At 60.0% G+C, this 27,520-nt stretch overlaps 1 protein-coding gene and 1 pseudogene across 5 annotated transcripts; one reads left to right on the plus strand and one right to left on the minus strand.

Moving 5' to 3' along the window:
• Window positions 1–322: 322 nt before the first annotated feature.
• L1CAM (L1 cell adhesion molecule) lies at window positions 323–25,091 on the minus strand. Of its 5 annotated transcripts, XM_055375875.2 has the most exons (29): window positions 24,970–25,083; window positions 17,585–17,665; window positions 14,615–14,798; window positions 12,085–12,099; window positions 11,405–11,510; window positions 10,965–11,167; window positions 9,868–9,990; window positions 9,601–9,771; window positions 9,199–9,310; window positions 8,872–9,056; window positions 8,619–8,750; window positions 8,336–8,479; window positions 7,655–7,766; window positions 7,375–7,541; window positions 7,116–7,272; window positions 6,812–6,936; window positions 6,614–6,724; window positions 6,170–6,367; window positions 5,868–5,938; window positions 5,463–5,685; window positions 4,544–4,659; window positions 4,139–4,340; window positions 3,928–4,050; window positions 3,661–3,834; window positions 3,425–3,544; window positions 3,162–3,317; window positions 2,684–2,818; window positions 2,278–2,350; window positions 323–1,714 (listed from the first exon to the last, which is right to left on the minus strand). In XM_055375875.2, the coding sequence occupies exons 3-29, from the start codon at window positions 14,688–14,690 to the stop codon at window positions 1,483–1,485; spliced, it is 3,762 nt and encodes a 1,253-aa protein (XP_055231850.1). In that variant the 5' UTR covers window positions 14,691–14,798; window positions 17,585–17,665; window positions 24,970–25,083; the 3' UTR covers window positions 323–1,482. The 5 variants fall into 5 exon arrangements, with proteins under 5 accessions (XP_055231850.1, XP_055231852.1, XP_030861654.1 ...); XM_055375877.2 differs by lacking the exon at window positions 17,585–17,665 and having other exon boundaries at window positions 3,162–3,314; XM_031005794.3 differs by lacking the exon at window positions 17,585–17,665.
• On the plus strand, window positions 23,108–27,520 carry LOC109025203 (putative lung carcinoma-associated protein 10; annotated as a pseudogene).

The following is a 27,520-nucleotide window of genomic DNA, read 5'->3' on the forward strand; positions in this document are numbered from 1 at the left end:
GGCTCCTGCCGCTGGCCACACTCTACTCTCATGTTTGAGCAGTGAAGGGCCCGGCCATGGTGACAGCTAAGCTTGGTCTCAGGAGGCCAGCAGAGGCGAGGATCCTGAGTCCCAGCAACAATGTGACAGCAACACCCAAGGGAGCCAACAGCCAGGCCTGGCAGGGTGGGTGGAAGGCCCGGGCTCTGGGAAGGGGCAGGGAAGCATCAGGACTGTGTGGCTGGGCCACACCCGGGCCCGCCTGGCAGGTCGCTCCTAGCACCTCCCACAGTGTGACGTGGACAGGCGAAGTAAGTGTTCCGCGAAATGACAAAAGGTGCTCTTGATTTTCAGGTTTTATTTGCCTGTTATAATTCTGATATTATGTACATATATATATATACTTTTGTTTTTTTGTAGAGGGCTTATCAGTAGACCAAGCACAGGCATACAGGGAGGCTGCGGCTGCTGAGCAGGGGCGCAGCAGTGCTGGGAGAACCAATCTTTCCTTTTTTTTTGTCTGTTTTTATTTTTCCTGGGATGGGTTCGTCAAAGCTAATTGCTATCAATCCTAGAAACCACCTAGGGACTCAGACATCTGCCTACACACTAGTGGCATAAAGGGAAGGACAGGGGTACAAACTTTCAAAGTCACGGTGTATTTACATTCCCAAGGTGGGGGCGGGAGGGGGCTGAGGAAGACAACTGCTCAGACGATAGGGAGGGCAGGGCTGCTAAGGGGTCCTGGGGGGTGGGGGCGGCTGGAAGAGGCTGGCCGGTGGGCAGTGGGAGGAGGTGTGCCCGCCCCGCAGCCAGGTAGTGACGGAGGCCACTTGGATGTTGTCTGGTGGGTACCGAAGGCAGCGTGTGTATGGAGCTCCTGAAAGCCGGCCGTGGGGTGGGCTGGGCGGCGGGAAGAGGCAGTGCTGCCAGAGTGCGATGCTGGGAGTGGGGGGACTCTCTGGGCTCTCCAGATGGCCTCCCCTGCCCCCGCGGCCAGTTTGCCCGGCTCCCATCCCGGTTGGAGCAGAGATGGCAAAGAAAAGACAGCAGATGGTGGGGACACCGAGTTCTGTTCCCAGTCCCAGCCAGGCTGGCTGGGGAGTGGCTAGGGGAGGGGGAAGGTGCCAACCCTGGTCCTGAGGAGACCCCACCATGTCTGCCCCCAGTCAGGGAGCAAGAAAGACAGCATTTCGGAGACCCTTTTGGGCCACCCCTACTTCTTCTCCCCCAAACCACAGCCTCTCTGCCCAAATGGGCTGGCAAAACAGCACCCAAAGGCCCCTGGCATGTGGGAGATCTGCCCAAGCTGGGGCAGAGCAGCGTGTGCCCAGGAAGGGGTGCAGCTGGGTTTTGGCAATAAAGTGGGGACCGGGTGGTGGGAAGGGGATCCGAGGCAGCAAGTTCTCCTCTGCCCCAACTCCAGCCTCCCATGGGCCTGCTGGAGAGGGAGGGGCCTGGATCCCAAGGCCAGGGGCACAGCATCTCCTGTCCTGGACTCCACTATTCTAGGGCCACGGCAGGGTTGATGGGGGAGGTGGCCCCTGAGCTGTCATTGCCCCCTGCCGCCTCCTTCTCCTTCTTGCCACTGTACTGGCCAATGAACGAACCATCTTCGTTGAACTGAACATCCACGCTGCCCCCATAATCGGCCAGGCTGTCGTCACTGCCCAGGGGCTTGATGTCCCCGTTGAGTGATGGCTGGCTGCTGCCAAAGGCCTTCTCCTCGTTGTCACTGCAGAGGCACAGGGCAGGTGCGAGTGAGAGCACTGCCGAGCCCCTGCAGGAGCCTGGCTGGGGGTGAGGCAGACGCCCGCCTGCCTTCCATTTGCTTAGAATGCGCTCAGAAAGAGCAGCTCTGGCCACCCTGGCAGGCAGGTCTGGGGCTGCCATCTTTGGGCATTCCCCAGATCCTGGGGACTGTGAGGGAGAAAATGTGCACTCGGCCAGGGGATTATGGGGCCTGGTTCCTGTCTGGGAAACTGTCTGGGGCCTCCCTTGGGGAGAGGGGAGCAGTGAAGGTATCTGTGTGGAGAGGAGGGGCTGGGGCGTGAGGAGCTGCCGGGCCTGGGGGCTGGGAAGTGAGAGTCCTGTCAGAGCCCCGGCAGCCAGGGGACAGTGGCACACCAGGCGCACATTGTCTATAGGGAGACCTTGCTGTTGGCCCCTCCCCACCGCCCCTGCCTTACCTCTCCAGGGACCTGAAGTCACCCGGCAGCACAGAGAAGAGAGAGAGGGGGTGAGATGTGAAGGCCAGGGTGGAGCTGAGTGCCAGCACCCACTCCTGCCCCGGCTCACCTGTACTCGCCGAAGGTCTCATCTTTCATCGGTCGGGCCTCAGAGTCCACCTGGGTGTCCTCCTTATCCTTCACTGGAGACACAGAGAGGGACAGCTTCTTCTCCCGCCCCAGCCTGACCCGGGGCTCCAGGCCCCTCTATGCCCCTCACCCCCAGCACTCTGTCTCAACAGCGCCCAGAGGCAAGAGGCCTTGAAAGAAACCGCTCACCCCCTGCGGTCCAGCCACCACTTGCCTGTTGCCCCAACCCCGGCCTGGGAGGATGATCCCCCTGCCTGCCCCCACCATGTGCCTGTCATCTTGTGGGGAGCTTGGGGAATCCAGGAGGCCTTGCGGAAGGGTGGAAGGGGCGAGGTGCTCCTCTCTGCCCTCGGCTGCACCCCCGTCACGTGGGGCTCAGAGGCTACCTGAGTATTTGCCGCCCTTGCTGCGCTTGATGAAGCAGAGGATGAGCAGGACGAGGAACAGGAGGATGATGGCACTCACAAAGCCGATGAACCAGCCCTCAGTGGCGAAGCCAGCAGGAGGGAGCCTCACGCGGCCTGAGGGTGAGACACCAGCCCCCCGTGCTGCCGCCCAAGCCAGAACCCGACCTGAGGCCCTGAAGTATGCTCTGAAAGTTGGGACCCTCTGGGGGGCTAAGGAGTGACAGGGACAGGGAGACATGAATTGTGCAGCCCCCATGCTTCCCTGGCAGGGAAAAGAGTATCTGCGGAAAGGGTATGAAACGGGGCTGATTCGGGGACACCCAGATTCTGGGAGGAGAAGCAGACAGGAGCCGTGGAGGGAGCCTGGGCAGTAGTGGCCATTCAGGGGACAGAAGGACATGAATTGTGCAGCCCCCATGCTTCCCTGGCAGGTGATGGCGGGCCCCCGGCGCCTCACCTGTGCCATTGGTCTTCACAGCCATTTGGTGCCGGAACATCCTCTCCTTAAACAAGTGGATCTCGTAGTCAGTGTCAGGCTGCAGGTCCCACTGCGTGTAGGAGCTCTGGTTGTAGCTGACATACTGTGGCGAGAGGGAAGCCCCACCCTTCTCTTCTGCGACGGAGAGAGGGTGGCAGCAGGGGTGAGTCGGAGTGCCAGGCAACCCCTCTGGCCCAGAGCCCCCTTCCCCACCACACCCCAAGGCCCCCTTTCACGCTTACCTCCCAAGGCTTTGAACAAGATATGGAACCTGAAGTTGCACTGGCCCTCCTTGGGGACCCAGGAGACGACACTGTAGTTTTCACCCGCTGTGGCTGAGATGTTGCCAAAATCTGAGATCCCTGGGGGGATGCAGGGGCACGAGGAGAGTGTGGCAGCTGCCAGGAAGTCTAAGGCCCTCCCTCCTGGACCCGGCTGGCCGGGGCCTCCCTGTTGGCAGGTCATTCCTCCAGCTTACCAGACAAGGCCATAGTGCCTCCTTCCCGTACGATGGCTTCACCAGGGCCCTCTTTGGTGGTGGCCTGAAGCTGGAAGCGGTACCGCAGGTGGGGGCTGAGATCGGTCAGGTTGTGTGTCCGAAGTTCGGGGTCCCGAAGGTTGAAGGACAGTTGCCCCTTGCCCCCCTCATCCACTGTGGGGACAGACAGGGGTTGGCTGTGGCTGCAGCTCTGCCCCCTCCCCGTGGCCCCTCCACCTCCCTTCCCTGCTGGGGCGGCGCACGCACGGGGGTGGTAGGAGAGCACGTAGCCGGTGAGCACGCCGTTGTGGCTGAGTGGGGGCTGCCAGCGCAGCAGCAGGCTGGTGTTCGACTGGCACTCCAGGTGCAACGCCTCGGGGTGGCCAGGCACTGCAGGGCACAGAACCGAGTGGCAGGTAGGTCCTCGCCCAGGTCTGGGGAGGAGGGCAGGGGATGAGGCGTGGGGTGCAGGACTCACCTCCCTCTGGGGTGCTGAAGGTGAACTCGCTGGCGGGCCCCGATCCTCGCCCGTTAAAGGCCTGCACCTCCAGGTGGTAGGAGCTATAGGGCCGCAAGCCACTGAGGATGACACTGGTGGTGTTGGCGGGCACCACCACATGGTCTTTGTGGATATGTCTCTTGCTGTGCTTCCTCTGACTGCCCTCCCTCCAGTACGTCACCTGCACAAGTGAACAGGAGACCTCGCAGGGGCAGAAGGCACCCAGCAGGGCCCCCAGCGCACACCCCCACCACCCTTGATGGGGACCCTCCTCTCAACCCAAGTCTTCCAGAAGAGCGGCTGGCAGGTGGCAAAGCCCCCTCACCATCCTGTCGCTTTACCTCAGTGATCACCCTCCTGGGCCCCCATGCCTTCAACCCTTACATTGTATCCGCGGAGGTGGCCCTTGACCTGGGCCAGGTCCACCGGCCGCCACTTGACCAGCACGGCACTTGAGTTGAGGATTTCAATGCCTTCCAGCTCAGGGATTGCCTGGGGGTCTGGAAACCACCAGTGACTTGGATAGAGCCATAGGCTCTCACCCCAGCCCTGAGGCCAGGCCCAAGCCCCCACACACAGAGAAGACGAATTCGGATATTTTATGAGGTACAGTTTGAGGAGGAGAGGTGTGTTTGCATGGTCTCAAGATCTCTTCCTGGACTGCTTATTAGTTGCAAAGGTGAAAGTAGTAGCTTATACAAAGGAGAAACCATGGCTGGGCGTGGTGGTTCACACCCGTATTCCCAACACTTTGGGAGACAGAGGCGGGTGGAACATTTGAGGTCAGGAGTTCGAGACCAACCTGATCAACATGGTGCAACCCCATCTCTACTAAATACGAAAATTAGTTGGGTGTGGTGGCAAGTGCCTGTAATCCCAGCTAATCAGGAGGCTGAGGCAGGAGAATCGCTTGAACCCGGGAGGCGGAGGTTGCAGTGAGCCAAGACCGCTCCACTGCACTCCAGCCTGGATGACAGAGCAAGACTCCGTCTCAAAAAAAAGAAAAAAGAAAAGAAAAAAAGGAGAAACCAGAAAAAAAACTTGACCGGGTACTTCAAGTTACCATCTGGTCATGTTCCAGATTCAAGGAAATGAAAGAAGCAGCATTGGCTGATATAACTGGAATACCGCTGCCAATTATAGAAATGTGAAGTGTGGGGAATTTCATAACGTCACTCTGGTTATGTAAGAGAATATCCTCATCCTTAGGAAAGGCGCACACCAGTGCTGAGAGGTGTGGACATGGGCTGAGGTGGAAGCAGGCGAGCTCAACCGTGGGCGAGGGGCCCTGCCGGATACTCACAGTCCTCTCCAGAGTAGCCGATGGTGACCTGGGGCTCTGGTCCCTTGCCCTGGCTGTTGACGGCCTGGACTTTGATCTCATAGGGCACGAAGGTGGACGTGTTGGACACCACCAGGAAGGGGTCGCTGACAATCTGCTCCTGCCAGGGCCCTCGTGTCCCCTGAGGGCGCCACTGCACGCGGTACTGAACCTGGGGGGCGTTCCAGTCCATCCACCGGAGCGGCTGGAGGAGGCCAGCAGAAGAGGAGTTGGTTGGCCAAGAACACCAGCATTCTTTGGCCCGCCCCCCAGCGCAAACCAGCATCCCCAGACATCAGCCCCTTCCTTTGCATAGCCAAGGGGGAGTAACAGACACCCAGGTCATGGCCTCATGTCCCCCAGGCAGCTCAGCCCAGGGACTCTCACCTTCCACGTGATGACCATATTGGTGGTCTCATTTCCTTCCCCCTTCACATCCACAGGGTTCTTCTCTGGGGCTGGAAAGGAAAGTATTAACACATCAATGCTGCAGCCTCTTTTGGAGAGCCACGAGGACCGAGGGCCAAGGAACAAATGGCTCATTCTGGCACCAAGGGAGTCCAGCCCCCTCGCGCTCCCCCTGGAAATTTGGAAGCAGAGGAACTTGGGCATGGCACCTCTCTAAGCCCTCCCTTCACAGCCCGGAGCCCCTTCCAGGTGGCATGGGAGTGGGTGCCACCCTGACTCACCTGCCTCAGGTGTGACCACAGTCTCAGAGACCGGGCTGGGCTCCCCGGGGCCATATTTGTTTATGGCAGTAACCCTAAAGGTGTAGTGGACATAGGGCGACAGCTTGAGGGTGGTAGAGGTCTGGTTCCCTGGAACCTTGCCCAGACTGTACCATTTTTCAGGCGCCATTTCCTTGTCCTCAAATTCAATGTCATATTCTGCCAAGAAATGAACCGACAATGGAGTGATCAGCATGTGGCTTTGGGGGAAGGGCTATGGAGGGGTTGGGTACAGTCTGGGTCCCTGAGTACCCAGGCCAACTGGCATCTCCAGATTCCCATGAGGAACCGTGAGTCCCCCCAAACCGTATCCCCCCAGGAAGGCTCCAGGAGGAGGGAGGACCCCAGGAGGGGCCAGGGCTGGCAGGAGTGATGGTGGGGTGGCACTGAGCTCAAGCCTCTTACTCTCAATGGGGGCATTGTGGTCTTCTGCAGGACTCCAGGACACGCGCACCTGGCTCTGCGTCAGCAGGTGCAGGTCGGACAGCACCAGCCGTGGCACCGGCCCAGGGCTCCCTGAGGGTGGGGAGGGTCGGTGCTTGAAAGGGCCCAGGGATGTGAGCCCCGGCCTTCTAGAGTGGAGGCTTCCACCCTAGGACTTACCCACCACCAAGAGCTGTGCCCTACTCTCCACCACATCCAGTTCGGTACTGGCCACGCAGCTGTAGTTGCCCTGGTCGCTGTAGTCCAGGCTGTGGATGACCAGGCGCCCATCCTCTATGAAGTACCTGTGGAGGAGCCGTGTCTGTCTTTCCTGCCATCTGGGCTCTTCTCCCCTCCCATCCCTCCCTCCTGTCTCCTTCCCCCGCTCCTGTCAGAGCCTTCCCCATCAAAGCAAGGACGAGGCCAAGAGGTCTGGACTTCCAGCTTTTCCCACTCTGCCCCCTTTCACCGTCACTGTCCTCACTTGTCACTGTCCCCAAGCTCCTGGAGGTCTCGACCATCCCCACGCCAGGTGATGCTGGGCTGCAAGGAGGGGTCAAAGGAGGCCTGGCACGTGAAGGTCACCCTCGAACCTTTCTTCTCGATTGCGCTGCGGGGCCCCTGAGTGATCTGAGTTGCATCTGAGGGTAATGCGTGCGTGGGGAAGTCACTCTGTTGTCCTCCAGAGGCCCAGATCCTCCCTCCCAGAGGCACTGCCAGCCACGTGGCAAGGGTCGCCTGACCTTTAACCTTCAGGTTAGCCACGATGGTCACGTTGTTTTGGTCATTGGCAGCCAGGCAGAAGTAGCGTCCGGTGTCATTGGCCTGGAGGTCTCGAATGCCCAGGGTCCCATTGGCATAGGGGAAGAAGCGTTCGTCCTGAAGCACTGTTGTCCCATCCTCGTCCAGCCTGGAGGGAGCAGGGCGGGCCTGGCTCTGACTGGCTGGCCTGGGCTCCCTGCCCTCCCTGGCTCCCTGGCCACTGGGACACGACACTCACCACTACCAGGACAAGACACTCACCACTGAACACTGGGCACAGGCGCTCCGAAGGCCTTGCACAGAAGGTAAGCAGTGCTGCCCTGGACAGCCATGTACGTCTGATTGTCCGCAGTCAGGATCTTGGCTGGCAGCTCTAGGGGAGGAACAGTCTCAGGAGACAGGGCAGGACTTGGGGCCACAGCTGGGCCAGGAGCCAGGGACCCTCTGCACAGCTTCCTCGGGCCCCCAAGAGCCCTGCAAATCTTGCTTCCCTGCTCCCAGCTGAGGCCCCCGCCAGGCTGCGTCTCTCTCTGCCTTCAGACACTGCCCTCTGCCTCAGATGCGCCTCTGGTCGCAGCCACCCAACTTTTACGTTATTCCAGGCCTAACTGACAGTCACCTCTCCCCAAAAGCCTTCCTGGCCTAGTCCCCAGCCTTCCCTGAAGTTCCAGGAGAGGTGCCACCTGGGCTGGCCTTGGTCACATCCTGTCCGGGGTGAGCCTCCGCTCAGTCACAGTGATAAGACCTTTCCCCTCTTACATCTCCCTCGGCTATCATGAGGCTGAGTGAGATGGGGCGAAGGGTGTCAGCAAGGAGAAAGGTCGGTGCCAGCCTGGTAGGCCGAGGACGCATCAGCTGCCAGCTGAGCCACTCTGGTGGCCTGGCTCAGTGGGCTGCAGGGACAGACTGGGAGTTAGGAGGTAAGGAAGGGAGGGCACTCACGGACAACGTAGATGTAGGCATTGGCCAGCAAGAGCCCGTGCCGGTTGCGGGCCTCACATTGGGTCACCATTGTGTCACTGGGCTGCACGTTGCTCAGGATCAGGGCGCCACGCTGAATCCGGTACTTCTGGTCTTTGGCCAGCTCTGTGCATGCAGCAGGTGGGCCCATGGGCCGCAGCCCGGCATTGAGCTGCGTTGAGGCCCTTCCTCACCCTCCTCTTCCTCTCCCCCACAGCCCCCAGGGCTCACCACACTCCCCACTCCTGCCTGAGGCCCTGCTCACCCTCCACAGGGATCCCGTTGATTCTCCAGGTGACCTCTGGTTGGGGCCTGCCCTGGACTTGGCAGTCCAGGCGGGCAGTCTCTCCTGGCCCATATAGATGGCTCTGGGGCTTGTGCAGCCAGTATGGGGCAGCTGGGAGGAAGGGGAGAGACGCCCTGAGCCCGCAGCCAGCAGCTGGCTCTTGACCCGGCGCAGACCGTCCCCTCCCCCATGACAGTGGGCATCACAGGCCACTGTCCCAGGAGGTCCATACCCTCCACGGTGACATAGTACGCATGCCGGGCACTGCCCAGTGAGTTCTCGGCCAGGCAGCGGTACTCGCCATCATCCTCCTCGCCCACTTTCAGCAGCTGCAGGGTCTTGTTGTGGTTCTGGTAGGTGACACGGTCGGCTGGCATGGGGCCACTGGGGCGCAGCCATTTGATGGTGGGCGTGGGACTGCCCGGGAGGCAAAGGGAAGAGAGCAGAAGGGAGAAAGGACAAGGCCAATCACCCCAGCCCCCTATACCCCGTGGTGGTCTGAGCTCCCCGCTAGAGCTGCGCCACCCTGCCCTGCCCTGCCCTGGGTTCCCAGACTCACAAGCCCTCGGCGATGCACTCCAGGACCAATGGCTGCCCCTGCAAGGCCACCAGGTGGCTGCTGGAGTTGGTGGGGAAGAGCAGGCGCGGCTTCCTGTCAATCATGCTGTTGGCTGCCAGGAGAAAGTGGGTGGGTGGGCTGCCCACTCTTCCCTCCACCCCAGAATTGCAAGGCTGAGGGACTCGACACTCCAGCCAGCCCCCGGGGCCTCTGTGTCTTCCTCCATTAAGGAGAGTGTCCTGTCTCTGCTCTCGACGCCTGGGAAGGGGTCTGGGCAGGGTAGAGGTGGGAGCCAAGCTGTTCTTGAGGAAGCCTGGAGTTGTCAGATGGACCTATGGTGGGAAGGGCCATGCCTGAGGGTGAAAGGAGTCAGGGAGAGAGTGCAGAGCCTCTGAGACTCACTGGCCTTGACCCGGAGGTCAATGGGTTCCTTCTGAATGATGGTCCTGGTGCCTGGGAAGTGGGCGTGGCAGATGTAGTCTGAGTGGTTGTCGGAGGTGAGCACATTGGCAAAGTAGAGGTTGCCGTTCTGGCCCATCGTCACCCGCTCGTCCTGCTTGATGTGCAAGATCTCTGCAGCGGGCAAGGAGGCCGAAGTCATAACCCCGTCCAGGAAGACACCCCCACTAACACCCCGACCCCACGAGGCAGCCGCTCGCCGGCACCCACTGCTGTTCATCCAGTAGATCCGGAGAGGCTCTGCACTTGGGGGAGGGTTGCAAGGCAGAACCACTGACTCCCCTTCCTCCACCTCCACGGGCTTCACTGTCTCCTTTGGCCACTTGGGGGCACCTAGAAGGGACAGACGGGCTGACACTCTCCTCCTGGTCCAGATGGTGCTAGGCAGGAGAAGGGAGGTGGGGGCAGGGGGGGGTGGCGGGCTACACCAGGGATGGACGAGGGGGCGAGAGGGTCAGGCCAGGAGAAACTTCACAGAAGAGGAGGCAGACACTCTGGATACCTTCTGGGCTCATAGCAGAGACTAGCACTTAGGGAGGCCAGGGTGAGCAGGAGGCCAGGAGGCCAGGAAGGGTTAACCCTCCACGGTTCTCAGCTCTCCCTGCCCACCCTAGGAAAGGACGGGTGGGGGGAGGCTGAGGCTGAGGTGCAGTGATGGGGGAGGGGAGCTGTGGAGGGATGCAGGAGTCACAGACCCTTCCATCATCCTGACACAGAAACCATGGCAACGGTTCCCAAGGTAACTGGAGGGGTGGGGAGGGGAGAGGAGAGCGCTCAGGAGGCAGAAAGCTCAGGGAGGATGGAATGCGAAGGGAAAACCCCAGGGAAAAGGCGACACAGATCAAGACAGAGCCGTGGAGCAAGAGAGACCAAGTCGGAGGTGGAGGGGAGGAGATGGAGAGCCAAGTGGAAAAGCCAGAGAAGAGGGGCCCTGCTAAGGAGTGCAGGTGTAGACAGAGATGACTGCAGTGACTCAGGCAGGTCTGCCCAGAATCAGTCACTGCCCCCACCAGCCTGCCCCCCCCTCCCTCCGCCACCTTCCTGCTCAGCCATGAGGCAGGCACCAGGAAAGCCTGAGGGAGTGAAAGGGCATGAGATGACCGGAAGCGCAATGGAGACAGAGACAAGGCAAAGGAGGAGACTGCACAAGAAACAAGATGGGCCAGGGGAGAAGCTGGGGTGGGGTGGAGGGCTGGCAGGACACCCAGGCCCCTCGCCACAAGACAACTGGCTGACAGCAGCTTCCAGCCCACAATCCCACACAAACTCCGGGACCTGCCCTCCCTGGTCCCTGCAGCGCCTCGCACCCTCGGCCATGAGCCGGATCTCATGGGACATGGCGGTGCCCAGCTTATTGCTGGCAAAGCAGCGGTAGATGCCCTGGAACCTCTGGGCAAAGTTGCTGTTGTTGCCCGTGATGGTGAAGGAGCCAGAGTGGGGCGACTGGTACACGGTCACACCCAGCTCTTCCTTGGGTTTGAAGTGGACGCCATCCCTCGTCCAGCGGAACCTGTGGGCGGAAAAAGGCCCAGAGGCCTGAGGCCCTGGAACCCAACGGGGGCTGGAACAGGCTGGAGGGACAGGTGCAAGCAGCCAGGGCCCCCAGTGGATGGACTGGGAGATGGCGAGGACTTGGGGTGATTAGCAAGGTTTGGGGCTTCTGGGCTTAGAAGTTAGGTGGTCCAGGGAGGCACAAGGCCAGGGTCAGTGGCAGACAACAGGGGCTGAGACGGCAGAGATCACTCACTGCACTTCGGGCTTGCCACTGGCCTCACACTTGAGGCTGATGTCATCTGTGGGGAAGACAACCAGGCGCCGTGGAGACTGTTCCGTGATGACAGGTGGCTCCATCACTGGAGACAGGGTGGAGAGAGCGGTGGTAAGGGTGCTGCCTGGCTGGTGTCATAGCCTCAGCACCTGTCCCATCGTGAGGGAAGCAGGGTCCAGAGCCCCTGGAGGCCCCATGGCCACAGGGGGACGAATGGAGGGGAAGAACAAAAGAGGCTTGTGGGACATGAAAAGAGGGAGAGAGAGAAAGGGACACATGCAAAAATGTAAAGAGAGGCAGGGACAGAGGGAACAGCCACGGAAGTTACAAAGAGATGCCTGAGAAAGACAAAAAGGGTACGACAGAAAGAAGCGGGGGCAACAAAAGCCAAGACACAGAAACCAAGAAGGACAAACCCCAGACAGGGGAGAAGGGACCAGAGAGAATGGCAGAGAGGAACAGTGAGGGTGACAGAGTAGCCAGGCTGGGGCAGAGACAGAACAAAGCCAGCCCCACACAGGTGAGAGAAGCACATGGTGCTCAGGGAGAGTCGAGCAGGGCCCCGGCACTCAGGAGGGCGGGGGTGCAGGCTCAGCCGAGGGCCTCCTTACCCTTCTCCTTGGCCTTCTGGGAAACACTCTCACCCCTCCCCAACTTACCATGGTGTCCTTCATCTGAGAAATCCAGGCAGGCAGCAAGGGAGGGAATGGAGAGAAATACTGACAGGCAGCCCCAGAGTGGGGCAGATGGCAGGGGACATAGTAAGCTCCTGCAGCACCCCCGTGGAGAGGGAATGGCAGGAGAGGAGGCCCTGGCAGTGGCAACAAGGGAGCACACGCTGGGCTGGAGCAGTGGCAGGTCAAGCCCAGGGAGATGGGACAGAGAGATGCCCAGGGAGAGGAGCTCCACTGGATAGACACACAGGGCATGTAGCCCAGAGGCAGCCAGGCCATGCCTCCAGCTCTAGCAGACAGGGAGAGAGAAATTCTTGCGTTTAACAAGGAGTGTCCTTGCAGCCCCCTGGCAGGGCCTGGCAGGGCCTGCAGAACTGACCCCACCCATTCAGGATGCCTTGGAAAGCACCGTCCCCTGCTCCAGCCTGCTTCCCTCCTAATCCAATTAGCACAGCTGAGTGTTTTCAATTACCAGGGCCCAGCCTTCAGAGCCCTACTGCCCCCTCCCCCTGAAAACTATCCCAAAGGCCCTGCTGCCTCTGAGTTTCCATAGCCTGCGGGGTTGGCGTCAGCCCTCCTCTTCTCCCTCCTTCCTCCCAGACAGCCACCAAGCTCTCTGGGGCAGAGGCCAGAGCTGCTGTCCCAGCCCCAGGACTCTGCAGAGCAGTGGCCAGGGCGGCCTCGAGGAAGGGAGAAGAGGGAGGGAGGGAGCAGCAGGCTGCCTCTGAAAGCTTTGTCTCTGCAGAAGACCTCAGTGTGAAGGTCCAGGGAGGGAGGAGGGGGCTCCCTGGGGACACTGCAGAGGGCCCTGAGCTGGGGAGGGAGATGGTGACAGGGATGACAGGATGCAGAAAGCCAACTAGGTGGAGGAAGCAGGAAAAGAGACAAAGGGGGCTGGAGTGGCTGGGGAGGTAGAGATGGAAGACAGGTTCCAACAGGGAGGGCCGGCTGCCTGCCACTGCCCACTGTGTCATATCGGGGTCAAGAACAAGTGCTGGTCAGTGCCCAGGGCAGCCTTGGAGCTGCCATGGCCTTTTGGCCTAGTTCTCTCTCCCCACTCCCATCTTTCTGTAGAGAATGCACGGCTTGCATTCCACTGTACAGTGTTATATTGTGTATCCACCTCTGTGTCCTCTGGGTCTAAAAGCCTCACTGGTGTGTGTTTCCACCTGTGTGGCCTCTCAGCGGCTCTGCTCCTTCATCCCTGCACCTGCCTTGTCTTCATGCACCTGTGTGCATGTGTCCATGTGCATCTGTACCAAGGGAGTCTGCATGGCCCTGGCCCTCCATGTATGTGTCTAAGGGGCCAGCCCCTTTACCTCCTCCAAGCCCTCACTGCCTCCCAAGGCCAGGTGCCTCCCCAGCCTCTCTCTCGCAGCCCCTGTCCCACTGCTGGCACAGACAGTCTTCCCAACCCCTATCCGCCAACTCATCTCTCAGTGACACTGGCCTCCTCCTTGTCCAGGCCCAGAGACAAAGGTGTCAAGGTGAGGCTGGGAAGGGACTGGAGCCTGGTAGCTCAAGAGACACAAATGCCCTCACACATGATACCCTGTGACATGCCCCTCACACGGCCTGACAGCTACTTACAGGAGAAAACGCCATCTCGGTAACACCCCCCACATGCAAGTGTGTACTTACGTTCAGCCCCACTCACACATACACATGACCCAATGCAATCAAATGTCGTGGTCAAATACCTCCCGACCTCCACAAGCCTGGCCAGTAAGTAACAGAGTGACTCACACAGTTACCCATGTAAGGAAGTCAAAATCACATTCACGAATATCTACGCTCAGTCAATCACAAGAACACAGACATACACAGTGTATCCACGCTTAATCACAACCCTACGGCCACACTCCCCAACATCCACTCACCTGCTTGTGCCCCCAACAAATGTTACAATCATAGACACATGCTCCAGCAGCCCTGCCCCCACCCCCACCAAATAACTACACACAAAAAAGGGTCCAGAAGGCTGCTGGGCTAGGACCAGGGTTTTTCAAGCCAACTTTTCCTGTCTCAGTTCAGAGACAGGGTGACCAAGGACCCAGGAGGGGAAAGAGAAATGGGGACAAGACTTGAACACAGGCCTTTGCACAAGCCAGCTGAGGGCTGGGGACGGCCCCATTCTCCTGCTGCCACACCCCTGTGGTGGGGGATGGAAGCGGAGGAGTCGGAGTGGGGCGGGCAGGGATGGGGCCGGCTAAGGAGAGCATGGAGGAGGCCCAAGACCTCGGGCCCTGCTCCAGGTTCGCTGTCCCTGGTGCTGAAATCGCCCCGGCGGCCGCGCCTGTCCCTGTCCATGGTTCTGACACTCCCCGCACCTTCTACCCTGCCCTTCTCTCCGGGGGTACCCAACGTCCTGGCTATCTCCTGCCCACCCTGTGCCCAGGAAAGGCCAGGGAGAGGAGTCAGGGTCCGGAACAGGGAGAAGGTGAGGAGGTAGAAGAAAAAGAGGGGCCCAACATAGCGGCGAAGGTAGGCGCCCAGGCTTCCTTCAGCTACTCACATTCCTCGGGGATCTGGATAAGGAGGCAGGGGCTGCAGAGGAGGAGAGGCCACACGTACCGCAGCGCCACGACCATCTTTCCCGGCGGCACCGCGCAGCACAGCCAGCCGGGCTCGGTTCAGGCTCCGGCCGGAGGGGAAGGGGGCTGGTGGGCGGCTTGGGGCGGGAGTTGGGAGTGGGGGCACTGGGAGAGGGGAGAAGGGAAGGGAAGGGTGGGGGAAGAGAGACGACAGAACGGAAGGACGTTAGTGACTAACATCTGGGTAAGCCCGGGCTCTTGGCCCCGCCCTCAGCCCCGCCCCCAGCTGGCCGGCTTCTCCAGCCCTCCCCTCCCCATCCGCAACCCTCCCCATCCGCACCCCTCCCCACCTTGGAGGGAGAAATCTGGAAGAGATAGCCCTGGCTGGGCCTCTAGGTTGCCTTTTATTCCCTCTCTACTCTCTGTCTGCATCTTTCCTGCCAGCTGCCTTCCCAGCACCAACTTGTTGCCCCATCAGCTCCCCTGTGCATGGCACAAGCCGCTGTGTGCACACCATCCCCGTATGTGCCTGCATGTGCCTGTGAGCAGGTGTCCGTGGGCATGTGTGTGGTTGTGGATCTGCAAGCAGGGAGTGAGCTGTATGTGAGCTGGTATTTCTGTGGAGTGTCTTCTCTGGGAGGGGTTGCACTCATGAGTGGGTGTGTTAGTGTGTGTGCCTGAGGGAATCAACACACAAGTCTGCTAGCTACGTGTGTCTTCATGTATCTGTGGGGATGAAACCCTGTATCTATTATCTCTGTGTGCACACATATGTAGAGAAGAACTCTTCTTGCAGTCACATTGCTATAGCTTTCAGAGCCAACTGATGCCTGGGTGCTGTACAGCCCTAAAAAGCTAATGGGGGGATTGGAAAGTGGGATAGAGAAGGGAGGAAAGGGGCCCAAGATGGCAGCATTTCACAAAATAGTTTCAGGAAAATGAAGAAAGAATGGGGAAAGGGCCAGGCATGGTGGCTCACGCCTGTAATCCCAGTAGTTTGGGAGGCTGAGGTGGGTGGATCTCTTGAGGTCGGGAGTTTGAGACCAGCCTGGCCAACATGGCGGAACCCCATCTCTACTAAAAATACAAAAAGAAAAAAAATTAGCCTTAGTGGTGGGCGCCTGTAATGCCAGCTACTTGGGAGGCTGAGGCATGAGAATCACTTGAGCCTGAGAGGTGGAGGTTGCAGTGAGCCAAGATCGTGCCACTGCACCCCAGCCTGGGTGATGGAGTGAGACTCTGTCTAAAAAAATAAATAAAAATAAAAATAAAAGGCCAGGCACAGTGGCTCATGCCTGTAATCCCAGCACTTTGGGAGGCCGAGGTGGGTGGATCACCTGAAGTCAGGAGTTCAAAACCAGCCAGGCCAACATGGTGAAACCCTGTCTCTAGTAAAAATACAAAATTAGGGCTGGGCGTGGTGGCTCACGCCTGTAATCCCAGCACTTTGGGAGGCTGAGGCAGGCGGATCATGAGGTCAGGAGTTTGAGACCAGCCTGGCCAACATGGTGAAATCCTGTCTCTACTAAAAATCCAAAAAAAAAAAAAAAATAGCCAGGCGTGGTGGCTCATGCCTATAATCCCAGCTACTCAGGAGGCTGAGGCAGGAGAATCACTTGAACCCAGGAGGCAGAGGTTGCGGTGAGCGGAGATTGTGCCATTGCACTCCAGCCTGGGCGACAGAGCAAGACGCTGTCTCAAAAAAAAAAAAAAAAAAAAGTTAGCCCGGTGTGGTGGTGCATTCCTGTAATCCCAGCTACTTGGGAGGCTGAGGCAGGAGAATCTCTTGAACCCAGGAGGCGGAAGTTGCAGTGAGCCAAGATCGCACCATTGCACTCCAGCCTGGGCAACAAGAGTGAAACTCCATCTCAAAAAAAAGAGAGAAAGAATGGGGAAGGAAGCCTTCCCTTGAGAATTGGTGTGGGAGAAGAGAGGAAGGAGGAAAACAACCCCCTGCTGCTCCTCAGCCCCCTGGGGGTCAAGAGAGGCCACTGAGGCCTCCTCCCTTCCAGATGCTCCAGGTTAGGGTCAGGACAGGGGTCAGGACAAGCTCTGGGACATTTTCCGTGACAGTGTTTCTAACACTTCTTGTGTGTCTCAAAGTCCCAATTTCTAGGTCTTTGTCTGAGTCTTCAGAGCTCAACTGCTGCATGTGTCCACCCCAAACCCAAGCCACACCGGCCATGTCCATATTCACCTACAAGTAAGGGGACCCAAAGACTAAGAGTCTGAAAGAGGGGGCTCCTCTGACAATGACAAGAAGAGGAAACAGACTCCCAAGTGGCCAGACCACTTCAATTCCAAACAGGAAGTGGTTAAAGTGCAGGCAAGGCAAGAAAGGGTGTTGTTAGGTGACAGAGCTTGGAGGCTGAAGTCCCAGACTAGACGCCTTCATTAAATCCATACTGTGCATCCTCCCTCTGCCCAGCCAGGACCTTATCAAAGCAGGTACCGAGCCTCAGCAGGAACACCGAAAGGATGGTAGAGAAGTCAGCCATGCTGTGCTAAGGCTCTGGGCCTTGTCAGTTTTGTGTAACAGAGTGACCCAAGAAGAGCTGTGAATGCGGCAGATCCCGTGGGGACTCTGGGCAAGAGCTTGCTGCAGAGGGTGGTGGAGAAGCAGCAGGGTGGGTCAGCGTGCATGGCCTGGAGGCCAAGAGATGACTTGGAGGGTAAGAAGAGTGATTCCCAGCCTGCAAGAGCTGGACCTGGGCCCAGAAGGGAAGAGCAACAGTGGATCTGTTCCACCCCGGCCTCTCCCTACAAAGCCAGTGGATCAGGGGAGGCCCCAGGCAGCACTGGCCTCAACTTCAAGGCCTGTAGGAGCAGTAGGAGACTCGGATCAGAGAGCAGATGATCAAACAGCAGCCTTGGGAGCTCTGAGCACTGGTCTTAGGAGGGGGAGGGGAGGAAACTGGAGCAAGGAAAAGCTCAAAGAAGGACCCTCCTACATGTCAGAGGCTTTTGGGTGCTCTGGAGGTCGATGATTTCTGCCATGCAAGTTCCTCTATTTGTCCTCCAAATGTAGAATCCTGGAATGGTGTTTGGCATGTACACTCAGGGGAAATACAATATCCCCAAACCCCTGGTCCCTGCTCCCTGCCCCATCCCAGCCCCATCCCAGCCCCATCCCATCTCCCCACAGGCTCATATCCAACTTCTTTTCTGGTCTCCCAGTATTTGCCACCTAGCTTGCCACCACCCTGGGCAGTCGGAGACAGGCAGGAAGCAGCCAGAAGTTTGCGAGGTATAACAGCTGGGAGGGGGCGCTCCCTCCTCCCCTCCCACTGCTGCTGGGTCTCTGATCTCTCACCATTCCTCAGGCAATTACAGAGCAAGCAGCTAGGGTTGTCAGCTCAGCAGGCCCTCTACCCCCCATCAGCACCACCAAGGGCAAAGGAGCGGGGAGGGGGGAGTGTTCCACAGATGGAGCCAAGGCCGGGTCTGCCAAGGGTGATAGACAGAGTGAGAAGAGGCAGGGGGGAGCAGGAGACAAAGACAGACGTAGGAAGACAGCGCTAACCACGATGGAGATGGTTAGGGAGGTGGGGAAATTCCGAAACGGAGACCCAGGCAGCAGAGAAAGGGAGAGAAGAGGAAACCGGAGCACAAAGGGTGAGAGGCAGCCGCAGAGAGCGCCGCTGAGAAATGGCAGAAAGAACGAGAAGAGTGAGGGGTGGGGGTGGGCGTGTGCACGTGCGCGTGCGCGCAGGCCGCCTGCACAGCGTCCTTGTCCCTGGGGGCTGTGCCAGGCAAGGGGCGGGGAGGAGGGAAGATGGGCCTGGGTCAGTGGAGGGGCTTCCCGGCGTGGACGTCACGCTGGCCTGGGAGCAGGGTAGAGAGACAGACAGAGGGTGGAGCAGCTGTGAGCTGAGGCCGGAGGGGCCTACAAAGCCCCACGCAACAGAGCATCAAGGCCCTGCCCACTTGTGGCACTGAGCAAGGGACGGCCGTGAGACAGGATGAATGGCACACTGCTGGCTGACCCATGCCATGCCAGGGAACAGGTGGGGGTCGGGGGATTCCTGCTGCGGGTAGGAACGGGGGAGGGGGAAGCACCCAGAAAATCCCAGGGAAGCCTTCCAATATTGCTGCTGGCTGGGAGTAAGTGGTCACCTGGCTGGAGGAGACGCACATGTGTTAGGCCAAGAGTGAGCCTGCGTGACCATGCACTGAGTGGACAGTGGCCGCTGTGCTGGGGCAGTTGAAGATGGGGCCATTCTTGAGTAAGTCCGGTCCCAAACCCATCCTCCCCGGTGGGAAAGGGCCAGGGAGGCAAGGGTCACGCCCAGCAGCCTACAGGGAGGGGTTCAGCCCCAGAAGAGCCTTGCCCCATCCCACCCCACCTGGCCTCCCACTACACCTGCAGGTCCCTCAGGGAGTCCTCTGTCCTCTGCTCCAAAGTGCCTGCTTCGGTCTGATAGGAAGCAGCTTGCCAGGGAGGGACCTGGGAGGTTGTGGAGCCTGGCTAGACCTGGAGTGACTGCCTCCTCCCTGAAAACACACACACACACCCCATCACCACCACCACCACACACCTTGAGAAAGGAACCTCCAGCGGTGCCCTGCACATGTGCCCTGCACACCTGCCTGTCAGTTCTCAGGTTCTGCCTGGAGTTCCTCTCAAAGGAGAAGCAACAAGAGAGCCCTTCAACAGCACAGCAAAGAATCTCCGGCTTCTCCTGCCCTTGTCTCCTGGGGACATGGTGCCTGGTGACTCAGTGGGCCAGAGTGGGGGTGGGGCTGGGGGCTCAGCACAGGGCACATGAAAGGGTCAGAGTGTGGTGCTGGGCCCATGTGCTTGCAGGCCTGGGAGCCTGGGGGGCTTTTGTGCCTGTTGGTGTGTATACGATGGTGGGGGTGTCACCTACACCCCGTGCACTGTGTCCCTTTAAGGCTCCCGCTGGCCCTTCCCCCACCCTCCCCAGGCCGTGGCTGGCGGGTTTCTATGGTGATGCAGCCCAAGTCCCAGAGGTGGGGGAAGCCAGAGGAAAGCCTTGTTATGTGTTATGTAGACAGCACATAAAGGGGGCTGCTCCAGGGAGCCCCCACAGGTACCTGGGGGCCCAGAAGTCGTTTATGACTCCCAACCTCACCCCTCCCTAAGAGGGTACCCTTAGGAGAGAGTGAGCCCTCAGCCCCCTCATCTCGCCTGAGGCTTCAGTCTCCAAGGCAACTACAGCTCACCTGTAATGGACCATTCTCCTTAAAAGATGGGGAAAAGAGACGGAGGTTAACCCTTTGTGGGGTTCAGGGAGGACGGTCTTGACTACTGGGGAAGGGAGGGAGGAGCCCCACTCCATCCCCACAATCACATGCCTCTGTGGTCTGTTCTATTAAATCAACTTACGGCGTGGACTTACCACGTACCAGAAAGCCTCATGAGCACTTCCACTCACATCCACTCATCTCCTCCCCAGATTTGCCTCAGGGAGGGAGGTGCTATCATCATCCCCATTTTACAGATGAGGACACGGAGGCTCAGAAAACTGGAAACTGTGTCCAAGATCACAGAGCTGGCACTGGCTTTCAGCAGGGGTGGGGTTTTAGAGGGCATGGTGGCTCCCTAAGCTGCCTCTCAGAGGCTCTGGCATCCCAACATGTGTGCCTGCTAGGCTTCCCAGGGAACCAGGGGCCTGGGCGAGGATGGCCTCCAAGCCATCCTGCCCCTCGGGGAGGGCTTACTTGCCAGGCAGATGGCAGGCAAATGTGGGGGGCAGGGAGTGACATCTTGGGATGGAGGCCATGCGGAAGTAGGATGTGATCAACATCACATCTAAGCACAGAGCTGAAGCCCGACACCAAACAAACCCCCAAGTCCCTGATCCAGGTACTCAGTCCAAGAGAAGGCCAACTCCTTTCCCTTTTGGGCTTGGGGACAGGCTGGTTTCTTGGTCCCCTCTTCTGCTCTCTGGAATCTGGACTTGTTCTGATACCTGTCTTGCAACCAGAGGCTCCAGAACCCCTCCCAAAGAGGCCCCTCTCCAATCAGCATTTAGGGACAGCAGTGGCCCCATTCTTGCGTCGAAGGAGATACTGATGCCCAGCAGGTGGCAAGGCTTCAGCCTCCGAGACCCCTAGAAGGCGAGAGAAATGAGGTGGCAGCAAAACTAGGGCTCCTCTCAGGCCCCAGGCCCCCTCAGGGAGCTAGGATGACCCTAGCACTAGAGGGGGCTTCAGGGGCCAGGCCAGAAGGAACAGAGTGCATCCAGTTCCTGGGGCTGTGGCCCGAAAAGGAGAGCAGGGAAGGAGCCCAGCCTGGGGCAGAGAGAGGCCCTGGCCCACACCGGTCCTGGGATACCTAGCCTGTGTTGGTTTGCGGGGGGTGGGGTGGGGGTGCCTGGAAACAGTTCAGACACTGCCAGGCCCCACGGGCCCCCTCCAGGGGCCCCACTCCCAAGGGGTTAAAGGGCAGAGGGGGACACAGGAAGCCCGGGGGCGGACAATGGGGCCTCTGTGGTCCCCAGGGCTTGGGCATTCCTAAGGCATGAGCACAGACGCAGACGGCTGGGAGACAGGGCCACAGGGAAGCCCCCTCCACTGAAGCACAGCCTGGGTTGGCCAGAGGCTCTGTCCCCATATCATGCAGCGCTGCTTCCAGCCACTGCAGCAGCCACCCTCAGCCCCACCCCTTCCCAGCACAGGCCCTGTTGGGGCATCTGAGGAGACCCACGTGGCCTCATGACAATATCTGTGTGCATGCTGGTTCATGAACACACACACATGCAACCAAATATATGACCCCACCCAGACAAACAGGAATACTGGAAGTTACACACACACAAATACACACACACAAGCAGAGACACAAACCCCATACATGCAGATAGGAAGACTGCCTGGCTGAAGGGCAGGGGGCAGAGGGGCTCCCGGGACTCAGTCCCTTTCCTTCAAGTTCCACTCTCAGACCCGCACTGGGATGGACGGGTTCAGAAGTCCTCCTTGGCCAAGTGCATGGAGCCCAGGACGCTGCCACCCTCCTGCCCCACCCAACCCCTGGCCCTCGCAGCTGCCCCTGCTGGGCGTAAGGGCCAGAGATGAGCAGGAGCTGCTGACTGACAGTGGCTGGGCACTCCCTCTGCAGCTTTCCAACCTGGGAAGAACACGGGGGCCTGGGCTGGGGGCCACTGGACAAAGAAAAGCTTCTAGAAAGAACAGCGGCCAGACCCTCCCCAGCTCCTCCCTCTTTTTCCAGCCACAGCCTTCAGGAAGCCACAAAGACCCTGTTGATATCTGGGGAAGAGGCAAGCTGGGCGGGCTACCTCCCCCAGTGCTCGTCTGGCTGCTGCTCACCAGGCACCCCCCATACAGCCTTCCACTCAGACAAGGCCCCCATGGGGGGTCTGGGCCCAACCCCAAGGCGTAGAGTCCAGCAGAAGGGTGCTGAGTGGCTGCTGGACAGGGCACAACCTCAGGGCCCTCAAGGGTGAGGCAGGGGCAGCTGGGGGGGACAGGGAGAGGAGCAGAGCGGTGGAAGACAGACAAAAGGGTAAGCAGAGAGATGGAGCAGAGCCCTGACGGGAAGGGGGAAGAGGGAAGGGAGGGCCAGGCAGGCAGAGGCAGAGGGAGGAGACGGGGAGTGGTGCACCCCATCCCAGGCAGCAGCAGGCTTCTGCCTAGAAGGAGGGGGAAGGTGATGGCCCTGGGGGTGGGGCGCAGGGAGACGTGGGAGGCTGCAGAGGAGAGAGCAGGGGGGTGGGGGAAGCAGGAGAAGGAGGTGTCCGAGATGGGCCAGATCAGAGCAAGTAAGACAGCGACTGCAGGGGCAGAGATGCTGCAGGCCCATTCCAGATGGCCCCACCCAGGGACCCAGCCCCAGCCCATCGCAGGGGCAGAGGACAGGGCAATGAGCACCCTGCTGGGGACCCTAGAAGGGCATCCAGACCCCCTGCCTCCCCCACTGTCTGAACCACGGGGGAGGGAGGCAGGGCCCCCACTCATGCCCACAGAGGGAGGCCTGGCAGACCAGGGTCTTGGCTGGGATCCCCATCCTGGCAGACCTCCTCACAGGACCCCACCACTACCCCAGGTTCTCCCATGAACGTGCCCTCCTGGGGCCTGGGCCACTCTGCGAGGCCGCATCACCCTCACACCCAGAAAAGCACTCAGTGCAGCCATTTCGAGCTTTGAAAGGGAACTTGGTGATCAAGGTAGGGCACACAGGCCTGTCTCCTCGACCCTCACCTGCCAGTCCTGGCCAGGTGCATGCCAAGGAAGGCGCCAGCTGTAGTTCCAGTGGTGGAAAGGGCTCGGACCTGGGAGAGGCCGATTGGGGGCACAATCTGGGCACCCTGCTCACTGTAGGAGCCCTCAGGCCAGGCCCTTCCTCACTCTTTGCCTCCCTTTTCCCTTCAGATAATCATCAAGAAAAAAGAAAACAAGTGACACCCCACGAAGACAGGGACAATGCTGGTCCAGTTTGTCACTGGCTCTTCCATGGGCAGCCCAGAGCCCGGCCCAAAGGAGCACTGGCCATGAGCAGCTGCCCAGTACACGACTGCCCATCGCTGGGATGCTGAGCGCCTGGGTAGGGAAGCTCTTCACTGGCTGCAGGGCAGGGGACCCCGCCACCTTGAAGCGCTGATTGTCCTCCTGATGCTCAGCAGGGGGCTGGCAGCTGGGAACTTGGGGAGGAGCCTTTTAGGAGTGCGGTGTAGCAAACCAGGGAGGCTGGGGCGTGCTGAACGTGTTTCCCTCTTGGTGATCAGATCACTAGCGATTCTTAATTTCTTTTGTTCTTTTCTGTATATTTCAAGTGTCCTACAATAAGATGTATTACTTTCGGGATCATACACACGCAAACATCAATAAATATGGAGAGAGACTCAGATGCAGCAGAGAGAAATGACCAGGAGCCAAGGAGGTGGGAAGGTCCCAGGCCCAACCCTGCCCCAAACTTCCCATGTGGCCAAGACAGCCGAGTCCTCAAAGGCTCTGGAGCCCACAGGTGTGCACATGTGGGCACTGCATGGGAGCTGTGCCAGGGGAGAGGCCAGGCTGGGCCAAGTCCCACCACCTGCAGCAAGGAGCTGACGGGAGGGGAGAGGCCCTGGGGAGGCCCCCGCCCCAGAAAGATGATGCTGGGCAGCAGCCCCCAGGGGAAGAAGGGCGGACTGCACTGATTTACGTCAGGGCCACGTGAGTCAGCAGAGATGGCACTGGGCTGCCCCGATGCCCCTGCCCTCAGGGTGGGGTTAACAGGGGCAGGGTATCTACCTGGGGGGTGCCAGGCCCCCACTCCTTCTGGGGAAGGGGGCAGATGGCTCTAGGCCTGCCTTCCTGAGAGGGACAGTGATAGGTGGGGGGTCCAGATACCCTGTCGGGGGCAATGGATTGTAGTGCGTGTTCTTTGCAATCCCTGCCAACCAAGAGGCCCCAAAAGTCTGACCTGGAATGGAGGGAATAGGAATCGCTGACCCCTCCCATAACCGCACAGAGATAGGAAGATGTGGCGGTGGGCAAAAGACCTGCAGTGCGCAGGGACCGCCTGAGCCAGTGAGGCCCACCTTCCCTCACCCCTACCTGATGGACCCTACCTGATGGACACCCATGCACGGGAGGCACAGCAGTGGGTGCCTGAACCGACCTCACCCACTCCAGCCCTGACTGGCCACAGAGCCTGTGGAAACGGGCTCCAGAGGCGCCCTACGCCTCCGGGGAGGAGCCCCTGGCTCTGCGGCAGGTTTTCGGGTGAGCCCGGAGGAGCCCAGGCTGGGATTTGGAAAGAAGAAGGAGGAGAACAAAGCCCCCTCAACCTTGGGGCGGAGGGGCAGGCAGCGCCCAGTCCCGTTCACTCCCCTCCCCCCATTGCAGGGGCGGCTTATCCCAATCTACCCCTCACCACGCTGTCAGCCGGGGTTTTCAACCACACTGGGCTCTCGGCTGGGGATGAGGGGCAGCCACGCCCAGGGCCACACCCCACGGCGGCCTGTGGGGGAGCGCTCGACCCGATCTGGCTTCCTTTCTCAAACACGCACACACGCACGGGGACCCGCCAACTTCAGCCCCCGCCAACTTCAGCCCCCGCCTGCCCACACAGACCCTGCCTGACGCCCCCCGCCCTGTTCTCCCGCCCAGGCCAGCATCTGGGGCGCCGCCCAGGTACCCCTCACCTGTCGGGCTCGGGCACCCGGCATCCCTCCCCCGCCCCGCTACGGCCCGCGGTGCCCGGAGCCCGACGCCCGGCATGGGTGGGGCTCCGGCAGCAACGCCGGTTACCGCGGGCCGGACCGGGCCGGGCTGCACTCCCTGGTCCGTGCACCCCGGGCAGAGCGGGGTGGGGGCGCCGGGGATCGCGGCCGCCGCCCGGGCGCACGGGGAGGCCAGCCCGCCTTACCTGCGCTGCGGCCACCGCTCGGGCTGCCCGCCCAGCCTCCGCGCACGCCGGCCTCGGACCCGCCGCCCGAGCGCGTCTGCGATGCCGATGCTGCGGCAGCAGCGGCTGTGGCGGGGCGGGGCGGGGCGGGCGTGCGCGCAGGGGCGGGGGAGGGGAGAGCCGGGGAGGAGAGGGAGGGAGGAGTGAGATCACCTCCCCGGCCGCCCGCCCCGCCCCGCCCCGCCGCACCCTAGCCCCTGGTGCCAGCCGAGCGCGGCTTGGGCTGGGGGCCCCCGGGCAGCCCACTCCGGGAGCTCAGCGGGACCCCAGCCGACGGGTCCCGCCAGACCCCCTTCCCCGCAGACCGGGAGTCTCCGGCCGGAGAGTGTCCTCAGCCCCAGCGCAAGGGAGCCCGCTGTGAAAGCTGCGAGCGGGAATCGCGGGGCGAGAGTGCTCCCAGAGGCCTGGGGCCGGGCGGTGGAGAGAGGAGTCCGGCAAGGAAGGGGATGCTCCCTTAGCCTCGGCCTGGCCCTCGACGGCGCCGGCCAGCGATGGGCATCTGCACGCAACGCCCCCCCAACACACACACACACAGGGCAGGACTCCCGGGACCTCTCCCGAATGCCCCCCGATCCTGAGGGCCCAGTCAGGGTCCTGTTGGGAGGGGTGCGGGGGCTTCGTCCTCAGCGTGTTGGGGAGGCGCCGCGGAGCACCGGCTCCTGCGCACCCCAGAGCCGAGGTGGGCGGCAGGGTAGGAGGCGAGCCCAGGGGCGACAGGGTCTGGGAGAGGGTATCCCTCGAACTGCCACCCCCAACTCCCAGATTTTCCTCCAGCTCTCCGGTGTCTTATTTCTTTGTCCTCGGGATTGGCCCCATTCGACCTTTCCCGCCGACTCCACTCTCTCCCACTCTCCCCCGCAGCCCTGCACAGGATCGAGAAGGAAGGAGCTCCTCCCCAGTGCCCCCTCCTAGGCTCAAGGCCATGACCTCACAGGCGAGGAAGCAAAATGGAGGGGGTAAGAATTCCGGAGCTGGCGAGCTGGCTGCAGCCTCAGGGCTAGGAAGGCCTAGGGCCCCGATGGCAGATTGCAGCTCTGGTGGCCACGGTATTTTTATGGGCATGCCTGTTACCCAGTGAAGCATTCCAGGGGCCCTCAACTCAGTCTCACAAGACTCCCCAAGTGGTGTGGGGCCCTGGAGGGCCCACATGGGAGCAGCCCTGGCATCCTGGCTTGGATGCCCCACCCCCATAGTGCCAGCTTCGGTTCCCCTGGAATGGGAAGCTTGGGGTGGACCCATCTGTGCTCAGAGAGGGTCTGGATGCCATGTTTGCCCGGCCTTTAGGAGGAGAATGGACAAAACTAGGCACCTGAGTGAAGACGGACGGCTAGAGAGACTGCTTCCAGAGTGGGGGCAATTGCAGGGCATCTTCAGGTGACAGCAGAGGAAACTGAGCCCGCCTGGGTCACGAGGCCAGCGGGCTCATGAGCTGGGCCAAGAGGGCGTATTTTCCATGAGGCACTGAGCTGTGGTCAGCTTCCTGCCTTTGCTGATCTGAACTCTGATAGGCCTCTCTCCTTTCCAGTTGCTGCCTCCACTCACTCCCTATGTTCCCAGCCTTTTCTCCAAGCCCCAACTTCTGCAAATCCTTTACCTAATCTAGGGTTTGATGCCCATCAGGATGATGACTTTGACAAGGGTGAAGTAAGCAGGAAATAGAGCCCGTTTATACGCACCTGCTAATGTGTAGTGATGGGTCCATTTATGGTAACAAAAAATTCATTACTAGGATTACACGACATCACATTTCCTGAGCACAGCCATGGACCTGCCATCATTACATTGCCTGCACATTTAAATTGCACACCAACCTGGGGAGGTCTGTTGAAGCATTCGCCCCATGTTACAGATGAGAAAACCAAAGCCCACAGAGCTCAAGGGCTGGGTCCAGCAAGCACAGTTAGCAAGGTCTCTTTCTCTCCACTGGCTCATTGCATCCACACACACACCCCAGACGATGGTGCTGTTATTATCCTCACTCTCCCAGTGAGGTACCCAAGGTCCAGAGAGGGGCAGTCATGCAACCAGGAAGAAATTGGCACTATCAGTGCCCCCATTTCACAGATGAGGAAACCAAGGTTCAGAGGGGTCAAATGACCCACCCAAGATAGCCCAGAAGGTAAATGGCAGAACTAGGACTTGAATTCCCTTCTGCTTGACCACGATGCCCATTCTCACTTCCGTGTAATGAAGTGGAGGAGCCAATGGGAGCAAGAGCAAGAGTGACAGAAGACCAAGGGCAGAGCAAGTCCCAGGAGAAGCAGGAGGGACTGGCCCTGAACAAGAGGCAAGCCACCCCTCCACTGCCATGTGCTTGCTGTTGGAGGTTAGGGGGACACCAAGTAGACAGATGACTGTCTCTTTCCCTTCAACGTCAAGTGCTTCTCACAGCCCTGCTCCCTGTGACCCAGCCCTCATAGACACAGTGGACTGGACAAGGGAAGCCCCAGACTCTGACCCTGTGATGAGCATGCAGAAGTCGCAGAAGCCACAGACGACAGTGGGGCAGTAA

The sequence above is a fragment of the Gorilla gorilla genome, chromosome X, assembly GCF_029281585.2.
Source record: "Gorilla gorilla gorilla isolate KB3781 chromosome X, NHGRI_mGorGor1-v2.1_pri, whole genome shotgun sequence".
Taxonomy (NCBI): Eukaryota; Metazoa; Chordata; class Mammalia; order Primates; family Hominidae; genus Gorilla; species Gorilla gorilla.